At 38.3% G+C, this 13,143-nt stretch overlaps 4 protein-coding genes across 7 annotated transcripts in view; 3 read left to right on the top strand and 1 right to left on the bottom strand.

Annotated features, from left to right (window-relative positions):
• The window catches only part of LOC112201110 (CRS2-associated factor 2, chloroplastic), a 3,748-nt gene extending 721 nt beyond the window's left edge, over positions 1–3,027 (top strand). The window contains exons 1-7 of one of the 2 annotated variants that reach the window (XR_005810466.1): positions 1–3; positions 90–217; positions 313–538; positions 787–914; positions 1,087–1,228; positions 2,015–2,512; positions 2,608–3,027. The exon at positions 1–3 is cut by the window's left edge and continues 721 nt beyond it. Coding sequence is in view for 1 of the 2 variants with exons in the window: in XM_024342124.2 (XP_024197892.1) it covers positions 1–3; positions 90–217; positions 313–538; positions 787–914; positions 1,087–1,228; positions 2,015–2,436 (1,049 nt within the window). In the remaining variant the exon portion in view is untranslated. Of the gene's footprint in view, positions 4–89; positions 218–312; positions 539–786; positions 915–1,086; positions 1,229–2,014; positions 2,546–2,607 lie in introns of those variants that run through there. The other variant, XM_024342124.2, reaches the window with a different exon arrangement.
• On the top strand, positions 3,007–6,001 carry LOC112201112. 2 transcript variants are annotated; one of them, XM_024342128.2, is made up of 9 exons: positions 3,007–3,140; positions 3,655–4,006; positions 4,165–4,198; positions 4,463–4,684; positions 4,821–4,910; positions 5,034–5,099; positions 5,172–5,263; positions 5,350–5,397; positions 5,681–6,001. In XM_024342128.2, exons 2-9 carry the CDS (start codon positions 3,684–3,686, stop codon positions 5,796–5,798), a joined length of 993 nt encoding a protein of 330 aa, XP_024197896.1. In that variant the 5' UTR covers positions 3,007–3,140; positions 3,655–3,683; the 3' UTR covers positions 5,799–6,001. The 2 variants fall into 2 exon arrangements, with proteins under 2 accessions (XP_024197896.1, XP_040375178.1); XM_040519244.1 differs by lacking the exon at positions 3,007–3,140 and having other exon boundaries at positions 3,774–3,890.
• A 599-nt stretch (positions 6,002–6,600) lies between these two features.
• LOC112201114 (cytochrome b-c1 complex subunit 8) lies at positions 6,601–7,261 on the bottom strand. Its single transcript, XM_024342131.2, has 2 exons — positions 7,014–7,261; positions 6,601–6,821 (listed from the first exon to the last, which is right to left on the bottom strand). The coding sequence occupies exons 1-2, from the start codon at positions 7,181–7,183 to the stop codon at positions 6,773–6,775; spliced, it is 219 nt and encodes a 72-aa protein (XP_024197899.1). The 5' UTR covers positions 7,184–7,261; the 3' UTR covers positions 6,601–6,772.
• A 155-nt stretch (positions 7,262–7,416) lies between these two features.
• On the top strand, positions 7,417–13,087 carry LOC112201113 (pyrrolidone-carboxylate peptidase). 2 transcript variants are annotated; one of them, XM_024342130.2, is made up of 6 exons: positions 7,419–7,736; positions 10,484–10,592; positions 10,876–11,175; positions 11,838–11,942; positions 12,050–12,097; positions 12,624–13,087. In XM_024342130.2, the coding sequence occupies exons 1-6, from the start codon at positions 7,618–7,620 to the stop codon at positions 12,861–12,863; spliced, it is 921 nt and encodes a 306-aa protein (XP_024197898.2). In that variant the 5' UTR covers positions 7,419–7,617; the 3' UTR covers positions 12,864–13,087. The 2 variants fall into 2 exon arrangements, with proteins under 2 accessions (XP_040375179.1, XP_024197898.2); XM_040519245.1 differs by lacking the exon at positions 10,484–10,592 and having other exon boundaries at positions 7,417–7,736.
• Positions 13,088–13,143: the final 56 nt, after the last annotated feature.

Genomic DNA, 13,143 nt, shown 5'->3' with positions numbered 1-13,143 from the left:
TCGGTGAGAGCTAGAGGAGGTTTTAGTGTCGTTTTATTTGTTTTAGTGTCGTTTGTTTTCGATTGAGTGAGTTGGTTTTGTGGGTTTAGGAAGAGATGGATTGACGCACAATATGTTGGATTTGATACATTCGCATTGGAAGAGACGCAGGGTGTGTAGAGTGAAATGTAAAGGTGTTCCAACTGTGGATATGGATAACATTTGCCGCCATATTGAGGTAATGGTTTTCGGCATGTATGATTGTGATTAGAATTCGATTGCATTAGTACATGTATGGATGAAATTTGAACAATGCAGTGTTTTTGATTTCAGGAAAGAACTGGGGGGAAGATCATTCATCGAGTTGGTGGTGTAGTATATCTTTTTCGGGGAAGAAACTATAACTATAATACCCGTCCGCAGTATCCACTGATGCTGTGGAAACCAGCTGCTCCGGTTTATCCCAAACTGATCCAGGAGGCTCCTGAAGGATTGACAAAAGATGAAGCTGAAGAGTTGAGAAAGAAAGGGAAAAGACTCTTGCCTATATGTACATTAGGTGAGTGTCAATGGTCATTCTCATATGCCAACTCCTTGACATAAAAACATTTTCGCTGGCTAGCAAAGGTTTTCTAATATCATGAGATGGTCAATTTAAGTTTTGATTGGGGTTCAGAGTTCCTGATTTTGGGAGTTAACCCCACATGGATTGTGACTAAGATTTGGACACATCCGTTACTGATGCTGAAATGGTATACCTTGGAAAGATAATTGTTGAAACTATTTTATATTTCTTTCAAATTGCAGCCAAAAATGGAGTATACATCTCCTTGGTTAGAGATGTTAGGCATGCTTTTGAAGGAAGTTCTTTAGTAAAGGTTGACTGCAAAGGGATGCATGCAAGTGATTACAAAAAGTTGGGTGCTAAGCTTAAGGTTTGTACATCCTATGTTCTTATAACTCTTTATCCTGTATACACTTTTATTTTGACAGTCAATGGCAGTGCATCATACCAGTGGCGAATAGTATTTGAAAACTAGCTGGATGCCAGATTCTGATTACCGTACTCTTCGTTTCCTAATCCCTTTTCTCTATACTTGTTTACAGGAATTGGTTCCTTGTGTACTGCTTTCTTTTGATGATGAACAGATATTGATGTGGAGGGGACCAGATTGGGTTTCAATGTCCCAAGAGGTGCCTCCACATTCAGAGTATTCTGATGTTGATATTACAACATCAAAAGCGAGAGGTATGATCACAACTTACATCGCATATGCATGAATATATTTGAAGCCAATTTGAAATCACTGACGGAAAAAATTTAATATAAGAAGCTAATATCATTCATGTCTATATAAAGGTGGGATGATTGTAATGCACGAAAATGGGAGGGACTTGATTCTCATGCAGTTCATAGTCTTCCTTATTGATCATTTTGGTTGCAAAATGTAAAACTTTGAACACTATATAAAGGGAGATGAATAGAGGTGTAAGACATTTTATTGGTGTTATGGATAGTGAGACCTCATACTAAAGAATAGACATGTTGCAATATTTTAGGAAGTCCATTTCAATCCAAGCTCAGGGAAGCTTCCTTAAGTTTCTGCTGGTTTTAGATTTTAGTAGGTGAAGCTAACCTTAGGATGTCAGAGTTCACTAGATGTCAGTACCTCCTTAAACTGTGGTTAGCTCTGATCTTGGAGGCAGGCATATGATTGCAACCTGCAGAGACGTCCATAAGCTACTAACAAGAGAAGCAATCAGAAAAATTGCACTCTTGAGGACTAAGTTTTGTTGAAAGACAAAAATTAGAGGAGAATTAATTTTGTTGAAATTTAATTGTCAGCACATGATTTGTTTTGTTGTTAATCAGAAATAGTATTGTAGCAACTAGCAAGTACTTTCTGCGTCTTTTCCCATGAGTTTCTCAAGTTTAACACCGAGTAAAAGTAGATTGTTTCATTTACTGCGCAGTCATCTCATTTTATAAGGTTGTGCTCTGACTTCCATTGATGTTATGATTATGGTTTTTCAGTTAAGGATGACGATGATTCTAGTAAGCCAGACACGAAAACAGTGATATCAAGCCCTAAAATGATGTCGCTCTGGAAACACTCAATTGAAACAAACAAAGCATTGTTGCTAAATGAACTTGACCTTGATCCCGATGCTCTCTTGAAGAAGGTTGAGGAATTCGAAGGCATTTCACAGGCCACAGAGCACTCCTATCCAGCATTAATCCTCTCAAGCGAAGATGGCACCAGCAGCGCAATCCAAGTGTATGAAGATGTTCCTCAGAATGGCCCTTATAGCGAATACGAAGACTCGTACAGTGATAACAATGACGATTATGTATACGATGATGATACCGATGACGATGCGTTATACGATAGTGATTCACCCCCCTTGGGGTCATTACCCGTTGATGTAATAGCAGAGAAACTCGATCATGATTGAGTTAAATAAAGTCTGCAAGACTGCAATGCAGGCTCTTGTTCATAACTTCTCATTGTTACTCGATACTGTTAATGAGGTTAGGGAATGGGTTTAAACTAATTTTTGACTATTCTCGGTATAACTATAAACGATAAAACCAGAAAACTAACAGGTGTTTGTTTTTGTAATCAGGGAGGTTAATATTTAGATGTCCACGTGGAACGGTTTAACTGATTTCCAGTTATCTATAAAAGGGACGGAGCTCCGCTGACTTGTTCGGACTCGTACAGGAAAAGTTTGTCCTGTCTTGTTCTTTGACCAAACAAAAAAAATGCCTTCGTTCTTTATTTTCCAGCTGCAAATTAAAACCTCAAGAATCTTATAATCCAAACTTGGGTATTGAACAACCCAAGAGATTTGGTCTAGCGGAAACTTGGTTAGGCCTGCAAGTTGGGTGAATGGAACCTGGATACTTAAAGATATGCAGCGTTCGATCATCCGCTTGTGAAAAACATCTCCTGGGAAGAGATTTATCCAAATCAGGTTCCGACTTGAAATTGTAGTGCCATCATTTTGTTCAGAAAAAAAAAAAAAAAAAAAAAAAAAAAAAAACTGGGTACCATTCCCTTGAGACAGTAAGAATAAAGAATAAGCGAAGCATCCATCTTTTACTATTCCAAATTCAACGTGATCGTGAGCCATGCTGGGTTAAAACCCAGTTTGAGGTATCTCTCTTCTTCTTCTTCATCATATGATTCCTTAGCTATAGTGGGTTTACTTGCATTTTTGTATTTAATAATTTAATGAAGATTACACTCCATTGGTTCTTAGTGGGTTTATAATAAAATGAAAAGGTTTTGGGTTCTTGATGCTCTTACTTTGAACCACTTTGCTTGTTGGTTTTGTCTTAAAGATTACGTACTGTGATGCTTCTTAATAATCCATTTGCAATTTGTACCTTGAAACCTTTTACAAATGATGAATGGTTTTGTTACGATAAATTATCTTTGAAGCTTTACATTAATACTGGGTTTAAGTTTGTGACCATTTGAACTTCTTGATAGATTGGTTTTTGTACAGTTAATTCATTTTTCATGCCGTCTGATTCTGGAAAATATATTCTACACTTCCTTCTTTGTATATACCGGCCTGTTCATGTTCGTCTGAACAAAGAGCCTGGGACTCCACTACAATGTAATTATTAGAGAAATTTTAAGTGAGACATGAGTTTCTTAACAGGATCATCGAGCCATTCGTGGCATCCAATCATGGCTACGGCTACTACTGCTCCAAGGTATTGGTGGAACTGGAGGTTCTTGACCGGTGCAATATTTATATTGTCTAGTATAGTTATGGCTGCAGTTCTTATAAGGAAATATGAAGGCTGTAAAAAATCCAGGAGGGAAAGAAGAAAAAATCAGCGTGAAACAGTAGGATCTTTATATGAGGATGAAGCCTGGAGGACATCTTTCAAAGTAATTCATCCCGCTTGGCTTCTTGCGTACAGAATAGCTGCTTTCGTTGTGCTTCTGGCCTTGATAATTACCAATTTTATTCTTGATGGAGCTGTCATAGTTTTCTTCTATACTCAGTAAGCTATATATCTGTGCATCTTCAACTTTCATTGAACATGAAAACCTCTTTGTCGGGTGGAGGATTATCAGATATATGATGCTCATTGCATTAATTGTGTCTTTTATAAATCTTTATATGCTGATTCTAGTTTTATTTATCTTTTGCGCTCAACAGGTGGACATTTTGTTTGGTCACAATCTATTTTGCGGTATGCTTTCCAACTCGAGGCTCTTGAACTGTGGACATTAGCCTAATCGTTACTGTATTAATGTGTGATAGAATGAAACTGGAATGATTTTTTCTGTTGTGCTCTCGTCTACTGAAGCAAATTAGCGTTAGAAGATGTTTAATAAGATTAGTTGGCAGCTAAACAGTTGAAAACACATAAAAGCCTCATATATATTGATCGGTGATGATGTATGACGGTCATCAATCATCATCTTAATATGCCTATGTTCCGAACATCTTGCAGATTGGAATTTCACTCTCCATTTATGGATGCTACAAATACCGAAATAGAGTTGGCGATGATGCAGCTGATTATGTGAGAGATGAAGAGGAAGGTACATATATTGCTCCAACACTCGGCGAAAATGAAGATACATTCAACACGTCTAAAAGTTTTACTGATGAAGAATGTCCCTCCCGCAAAGCCGCAGGAGTATATGTTTATATCTTTCAAGTCATTTATCAGGTAAGTTTCAGCTTTTGTTCTGGGCATTAAACTAGGACTTTGATTCTTTATAAGTTGGGTAGTTTCTGTAGAGATGTGCTGTTCTGCAGTCCAGTTATCTTAATCTTCATTTTGTCCCCTTTGCTTTGGTGTATAGATGTGTGGGGGTGCTGTGGTGCTCACTGATGTTGTATTTTGGTCCCTTCTGTATCCAAATCTAGATAGCGAATATGACGAACTGGACTTTGTAAGTTTTACTGCCCTTTCAATGGACCTGAATATTCTACACAGTCAAATGTTATGTTCACAAGAGTTGTTGTTTTGATTGCTAATAGTGTATTTGATGAGTCTGCTCAACTTTCAACTGCAGATTATGGCCAGTATGCACTCATTCAATCTTGGTCTCCTCCTTGGTGATACAATTTTGAATGGCATGGTAAGTCTGGTTGTTCTTCATTTTAATGACATTTCCTCGACTTACTAGAGTTTAATTTTTTCCTCCTTCCAGCGGTTTCCAATGTTTCGAATCTCATATTTTGTGCTATGGACGGGATTATTCGTGATTTTCCAGTGGATAATCCACGGTTGTATAGACATGTGGTAAGAATTCATTTGAATTTGTTACATTTCTTTTGGAGATTGTAAGTGCTCAACTATTGCTCACAGCTGTTATAACTTCATTTCAGGTGGCCTTATCCATTTCTCGACTTGTCATCCAATTATGCACCCTTATGGTATGTTGTTCACCTCAATCAGCCTGTAATTCTACAAATTGAACTAGGACTTTGACAAACAGATAATTGAAAGAATGACTGCCTCAATATTAAGACTTGCAATGAAGTGCTAGACTTGAACTAGCACTCTAATGTGTTAATGTTTTTCTGCTGCATTTTTTTTCATAGCCGTCAGTTTTTAGCAATTACAGATGACATAAAAGTAACCCCAAGACAGAAACTACTTGTTAAGATCTTATTCAGCTCTGCCACCACTCACCATAACACATCATGAACTTTCCAGGTATCTTGGGGTCGGAGTGGCGCATATCCCATGCTACGGCGCCTATGCTTTAATTATTAGGATGAAGCAGTTTTGGTTCTCAAGATCATTCCCGAAGTCTTTTCAGGGGGAGAGATGACACTGCCTTCATCGAATCACAAGACTTCATACTGTGCCACCAACCCGACATAACCAGTAGATATTAAGGAACCATTAGGGATATCATTTTCGGGCCTAGGCGTAGGAGAATGATGAACTGTACATGACCATTCTTTGGAGGAGGAGGCTATAGCATCCCCAGTTACAGATCAGTATTCTTCGAAACAGGACCATGTATTTTTTTGAAACGAACTTATAATGAAGCTAACTTCAGGCTCAATCTTAAAACAAGACAAAAAAAAAAAACAATAAATATAGGACCAAACAAGGTTCCACAGTAGTAGACATTCACACAGCTCAAACCAACTGGATTAGTAATTTTGCTCTGAAACTGGCTTGTTAAATATGATCCTCTAGTAATTCATTGAAAGGAGTTTTACTTCCTAATCAATGAACCACTATTTGGAACTTCGGATGCTGGAGGAAAAGCTCAACCGGCATCACCTCAAACAGCATTTGTTGTTTTCTCTAGCACCTTTAGTTAAAACACATCAAGTTCCAACATACATGCTTTGCCAAATCAACCAGACCTGCACAGCCAGCAACTTGCTGCCTATGTGCCTAATTTAAGACCTCCACAGTTATGGTTAAGTTCCTCTAACCATCCGAAAAACCATGCCAGAATGTACACTCATGGCGTTATGCTCTAATCAAGAGTTTGGGCTCTACTACAACAAACAAAAACCTACTATAAACACCAGCCTCCATTTCATTTCTGTTTCTCATTCGATAAGTAATCAAAACAATAATCAACAAGCACTGCACTCTCTATTCATAGCACATGTAAACGCATATCAATTGATAGCAGAAGCTGCAGTCTCAATTTATTAGCAGTTCGAATCCGATGAACTACAATTTCGTTTTTCAAGAACAATAAAACTCATACACACTTTTGAAAATGTGACTCAGTAGCAAACAATCAAATTACAACAAAGAAAACTTAGCGATCTTCTTTCAGTACCTGTGTTCCAGCTTCTCCTTCTCCTGGTAATTCTGCACGTACCTGCATCAAAATCGCATCCCAGTACCGAAAAAATCACAATCAAAATCAAAACACAGCATTGAAGCCACAAATTCCAAGTCAAAATCCAGTCCTGATCTACTTCCAATCTCAATCCTAAGCAATAATAGTACCGATTGGAACAAAACGGAAACCCTAGTTTCAGATCTGAAGAAGAGGAAATCGGAGACTTACGTGTGGACGGCGACGAGAGGAGCGAGGAGGAGAGTGGCGCTGAGCCAGTTCTCGGAGACCTTGTGGTGGAGCTTGGCCGGAAGGTCCTTCCAGAGGCCGGGCATCACCTTCTGCTGAAACGGCGACAGCGCGTACACCACCGCCCTCATCTTCACCGGTTGCTTCCCCATTTTCTCTCTCCTCTTCTTCTTCTTCTTCTTCTTCTTCTCTCCCAAATTTCCAAGACCTAATTTTTTGGTCTGCGTTGAAACAACGCCGTCTCGATTATCACAAATCCAGTACTGGAGATCGACGGTTCAGATTTGATTGGCTCCTTCCAGTAGTTGGACGCCACGTGGCCAAGTGCTCAGGCCAGCAGCGACTCTATTAATTGGTAAAAAGGTCAAAAGAAACGGTTGGAGGTTACGAAGTAAAAGAAAAGGGGGAGGTCCTGATTCCGGGACGAGCGTCGGGTACGGTTGTGATACCACCACCTTTCAGGCCCGACGAGCCGTCCACAGAGCTGCATCTCTCCTCACCTGGTCTATGCACATCGCTCTCTCAAGGAGATTGCCCGCCTATCTTAGATTTTCCTATTAAACTAACGTGAGTTGGTTCAATTGGTATGAGCGCGATTGTGGTTAAGCCTCAATCTAAATTCAATTTTCGCTCAGCAGTCTTGTGTTGGATCGCGCAATCTGTAAATTTTCTGCGAAAATCCATACTCGAAGGTTCTTGTGACAGGTACATATCTCATGTCAAACCATAGGTGCAGGATAGCTTCCTCTCTCCAAACTTTTTGCTTACCAGAGGTAAAAAAAAAAAAAAAAAAAAAGGCTTCTGTTAACATACTTTTTTTTGGGGAGAATGAGGTCCTATTAACATATGTTTATCATTAAAAAAAACGTAATTTTATCATATAAGTGCTTCATGATCACCAAAAATCAATAGGATTAGAGATCATTTAACTAATTATAGGAATACCTTATTGTTCCTAGTATTTATGTAGGACGACGTGAAGAATGGATTAAGTTTTGATATTGATTTGCTCTTTCTGGGTTCTACTAGTGTCATGTTACTTTGTTGTTTACAATGTTTTATTTTTTGGACGGTAACTCAATTTTAAGTTTTTAACTAACTCATTATAATTGATTCATTGTGTATTTTTTTCCTTTCAATGCTTATCCCTAAATTAATTATTTGATCATTTAGTTTATCAAAATAAATCAACAATTCCAAAAAAATTACTGTTCCATTATCTCATATGTCGGTTGAAAAAGTCTCAAATTGATTGATTTTTCGTAGGAGAAAATCGTCCAAACAGTGTCTGAATTTTTTAGAACTATTAATTTTCATACATGTATTTAAAAGAAAATCAAAATGGTACCTGAGTGTTTGAGCCTGACCTAATTTCCGTACTTAATAATAGTAAAATCGTAAACTCCGTTAGCTTTTCAAGGATAATTTCGTCCCTTCACTATTCATCTTCTCAAAATTCTCCGACGTCTATCTTTCTATGTGCATACGTAGCTTGAATCTTCCTTTCGAAAAGTTAGTCTCAGATTGTTGAGACCAAAGCTTCCCTCCTTTTCCGATATCATGTCTAGGTAAAATGGTATGAGTTGGATTATTGAAGGTCTCCCATAAGCTCTCTGAATTGTCATCTTCTAGAACAAAGTTGCCTGTATCGTTCAAGACCCAAAAGCAACAACTCCAGAAATGGACTCAGATTTCCAAAGACACTCTGAGGACTTGTAAGCACTAGTCCACTGTCAGTAGTCAAAGTGAGCCCTTAGCTACAACTGCAGGACTATCCTGATTTGCATACCACACTCACTTGTTAACCAAACTAATCAAAGCATGCACTGTGAGTCTGCAACTCTATCGCTTCTCCTAAACTCTACTCCATTTTCTATTCTTCAATTTCCGCCATGAAACCCAGAACTCAAAGACTCTTGCTTTCCTTCTTTGCCCTCATTCTCATGCTCCACATTTCCCAAAGCTCTCAACTTTCAGACCACAAACCCATCTGATCAGACCCAGAAACCAACCCAGAAGATTGCTCGCTTCAGTAGTCACATTTTCTTTGAACCAAAACAAGCCCAACAAAGCAATGGAGGATCCCCACAAACCCATAGAGACTAGCTTAAAGAAGGCTCGACCCAGCAAATCGAATCCGACCCACAACCGGTAACGGAGACATTGACATTTGTTTCGGGAAAACAGAACCCAATTTTGCAGCTTTATTGATTTTCAGTATTATATAGGTAGAAAGTTCAGATTTTATACATTATTTGTTTCTAATCGTTTGTTACTAGTTTTGCAAAGTTGTTTGGTTTCAATGTCAGATTTAGGAGGAGAAGAAAGAACATTGTATTTATAGAGGAACCCAGTTAGAAATAGTATTGATTTGTTTTAGGAAATTGCCAGTTTTCAATATTAGCCATTGATGGTGAAATGAGAGTTTCTAACAGTCATTTTTTATTGTTTCTAACCGTCATGTATCACACGAGTCTTCAAATGGAACAACAAAGAGGGGCATTGAACCCAGAACACATAATTGATTAAAAGCCTTGTGCGTATTTTAAGTGGGACTAAATTGGGAAGCCTCTACTTGATGTAGAATTCAACAAAACTGTGTCAGATGGAAGAATTGTTTGAGTCCGGGTCACAGACTTTACTTTGTAGCAGTTTCCCTCCTCCTCGAGGAAGTGATAGACTTCTGCCTGCATTTGCGAGTCTTGCGGTAGTCGACTTCTGTTAATATCTCAATTATGATGCAGTACAACATGTAACTGCTTTAGATCTTTAAATGCTACCCCAGCAGTGACTGCATTTGAGCAATGCACACATACGCAATCAAAAAAGAGGAAAATAAGATAAGATAAAGGCCTCACATTACAGTCAGATTTGCTATCTTCCTCATAGGAATATGTAGTTTTTAAGTATTGAGTATGCTCATAGCATTTTTCCCAGAAACGTCCCTCTGCAAACTTCAGTCACAACTCTAAATTCTTGCATCTTATCCTCACAGAAGTTTACGAAAAGGATGAGAATTTGAATAGCCGACCTAAACGGAGATAGCAGAGAAGGCAAAATGAAGAAGAACAAAAGGTGAAGTTGCAGATAGAAAGGAGAGTCAAGAGAATTTTAGAGAAGATGAATAGTGAAAGGATAAAAGTATCCTTAAAAAATTAAGGAAGTTAACAATTTTACTGTTATTAGGTACAGAAATTGGGTCGGACTCAAACACTCAGATATCATTTTGATTTTTTTTAAAGTACAGATATAAAAATTAATAGTCCGAAAAAGTTTACACACTGTTTGGACGATTTTCCCTTTCCGTAGAGATATCTCTTGCATTACAAATCATGAACAATGTGATGATTATAATTTTGATTAAAGACCCATGACGTAGTCCACCGCTATATGAATGTCATTTTCGTAATTGATTACTACCCAAATGGGCTATTTAATTACTTTCCTTCCAGCAAAGTAGAGACCAACCTCATTACCTCAGCTTTACTCTCTCTCGGTTTCTCCAACGTTTTCATTCTTCAAAGTCCACACCCAGTTGTGACCTCCGTCCTCAGTTTCAAGGTCTGCTCCAATCCCACCTCTGCAATTCAACCCATTTAAATCTTATTAATTTTGCTTCTGTTTTCCTGTTTCTTTGTTTATGTTGGGAAAAAATACTAATTGGTCAACTCACAATCCAAACCCAATTGTCAGCTCTCTCTATCTAAGCATAGTACTACCCATAATTGGATTAATCTAGCTGAAAGAACCCGATTCATGGGTTCTTTACTAAACCCAAAAAAGCTTTGTTCTTTGTTTATAAAGTTTGAATATTTTTTTTTGTGTTGATTGGTGTTGTTGCTAGATTGGGAACTGTATTCAAGTGGAGAATCAGAACGAGGAAATGGGATCAGAAGGGCCAAAGAGTGTGGTGATTAATGTGACTGGATTCAAGAAGTTTCAAGGGGTGGCTGAGAATCCAACAGAGATTATAGTGAACAATCTAAAGACCTATGTGGAGAAGAGAGGGTTGCCTTCTGGTCTGACACTTGGTAGCTGCACCATTCTTGAGACTGCTGGAGTTGGTGCCAGTCCAGCTCTCTACAAGGCCATGGAGTCGGGGATTTCGAAAACGGACTCTAACACCAATGATCAAGTTGTCTGGGTCGGTATTGAATTTTCAATCAACATTTGACTCTTTTTTTTTTTTGGGAAATTTTGATGGCTGGATAATTGTACACATCGTTTTCAGAAGCCAAATGATAATCTCTGACTGTTTTTGATAAGGACTAGCTGACTAGGCATTGGACTTGCACGGGATATTGGCTGCCCCATTAGACTAACCTAAATGTTGTATCTCTATCTCTATGGAATCATAGACCTACTTTTGTTAGTGACTCCAACCACTTTTTGAATCTTAGAATTAGCTTAAAGTCGTTGCTGGTTTGTCTTATCATTTCATTCATATGTGTAGGATACTTGCTCTTGAAATTTCTTTCAGAAGACTACCACCGTAATTGGTTTCATTTTGGACTTATGAGAAACCAACTTAGCATGGATATTATGTATATCTTCGCTTAGCTGACCCTTTGTGTATGATTTGAGAAAACAGTTTTGATCTCTCCCCTGCCATAAATAAAAATAGCATGTGTTACTAACTGAAGGTTAGGACAAAAACATGGATATCTCACTTGCCACAAACCATTGCGAATAAATATTTTGAATTGTGATTATGAGGCTGCTACATTGAGATTGTGCGAATTGCTAGAGCCTCCAAAAGGGTTGGTGGGCATATTGTACTGATAGTTACTTTCATTGCTTCTTCAGCTTCATTTGGGGGTGAATAGTGGGGCTATGAAATTTGCTATTGAGCGGCAAGCTGTAAATGAGGCCACCTTTCGGTGTCCGGATGAGTTTGGATGGCAACCTCAGGTGGGTGTGGCTCATCCTGTTGTGATGGTCTATTGTTTGTTTTATCTGCCGTTGGTACGTTATCTTTAATTTTTGTTGAACTAATATTGTTTATTCTTATTGACCAGCAATTTCCAATAATTGAAGCAGATGGGGAAATTTCTCGAGCAAGAGAGGTACTGCTACAATATGTTTGCAATATTATTCATTAAAAACATGAATTCATATAATTTTGTATCCTGTACAGCTGTACTTCATTGATCATTGTAGTAGATGATTGTTCCCGATCAAAACTATGTATGTTGTCATCTTTCCGGGGTCAGTACTTTGGCAGGGAATTTAATATATAGCTTGACCGTGTGCAGATGGCTTTGCAGAATTGCCGCTTTTCTGATATAAGCAACCAATGGAAAAGCTTCAATTCTGCAGGGTTTGACACTAGTTCCTGTGACATGTAGTGATCAATAAGGGACATTGTTATTACTTTATCCAACCAATGAGGTGTTAGTTGAGTTTTGGCTGAAATACTCCTACTTAGTGGGACTGTTGCTTAGTCTTGGGAAATATTGTTAAACTTATAATTTGGACTTGGCATTCTGTCTTACCATCTGGAAAACGTACATATTATGCTCTTGCAATCCCTCCCCCCTATCTCTCTCAACATATTCCGGTGCTAACTTTTCCACCATTTGGTTCTTGAAGACTTCTTGCTCAATTGATGCAATCCTTAAGATCTTGAAGAAGAAGGGATTCGATGTGGCGGTATCAGATGATGCGGGACGCTTTGTGTGCAATTACGTCTACTACCATTCTCTCCGGTTTGCAGAAGAAAAGGGTCACAAGTCTCTATTTGTCCATGTTCCTCTCTTTTCAAGAATTGATGAAGAAACTCAGATGCGCTTTGTGGCGTCTCTTCTGGAGGCTCTTGCTGCAACATGCTAACGCCATTGTTGCAATGCTTCGTCTTTGTAACCTTATGTTTCGTGCCATCTGCTGTTAAATGTAAATTGATGGTTTGATTATCATTGTGATTGTAAAAGCGTACTAATAACATGTATCAGCGTGTTGCTTTTCGGTGTGGCTTTCGTATTGTCCAGGTGATGTTTCGATGTAAAAAATGGAAAATTTCAAATCAATCTTGTAATGGTGCAAAGATTTGGCCCCTATTTCCTGTATTTTATTATCCATATGAGTCTTTCAATTTCATATTTCAAGCTCCAAT

The sequence above is a fragment of the Rosa chinensis genome, chromosome 4 (assembly GCF_002994745.2).
Source record: "Rosa chinensis cultivar Old Blush chromosome 4, RchiOBHm-V2, whole genome shotgun sequence".
In the NCBI taxonomy this organism is placed as follows: Eukaryota; Viridiplantae; Streptophyta; class Magnoliopsida; order Rosales; family Rosaceae; genus Rosa; species Rosa chinensis.
Note: the sequence above shows the minus strand (reverse complement) of the source record. Positions and strands in the feature narration are given on the sequence as shown.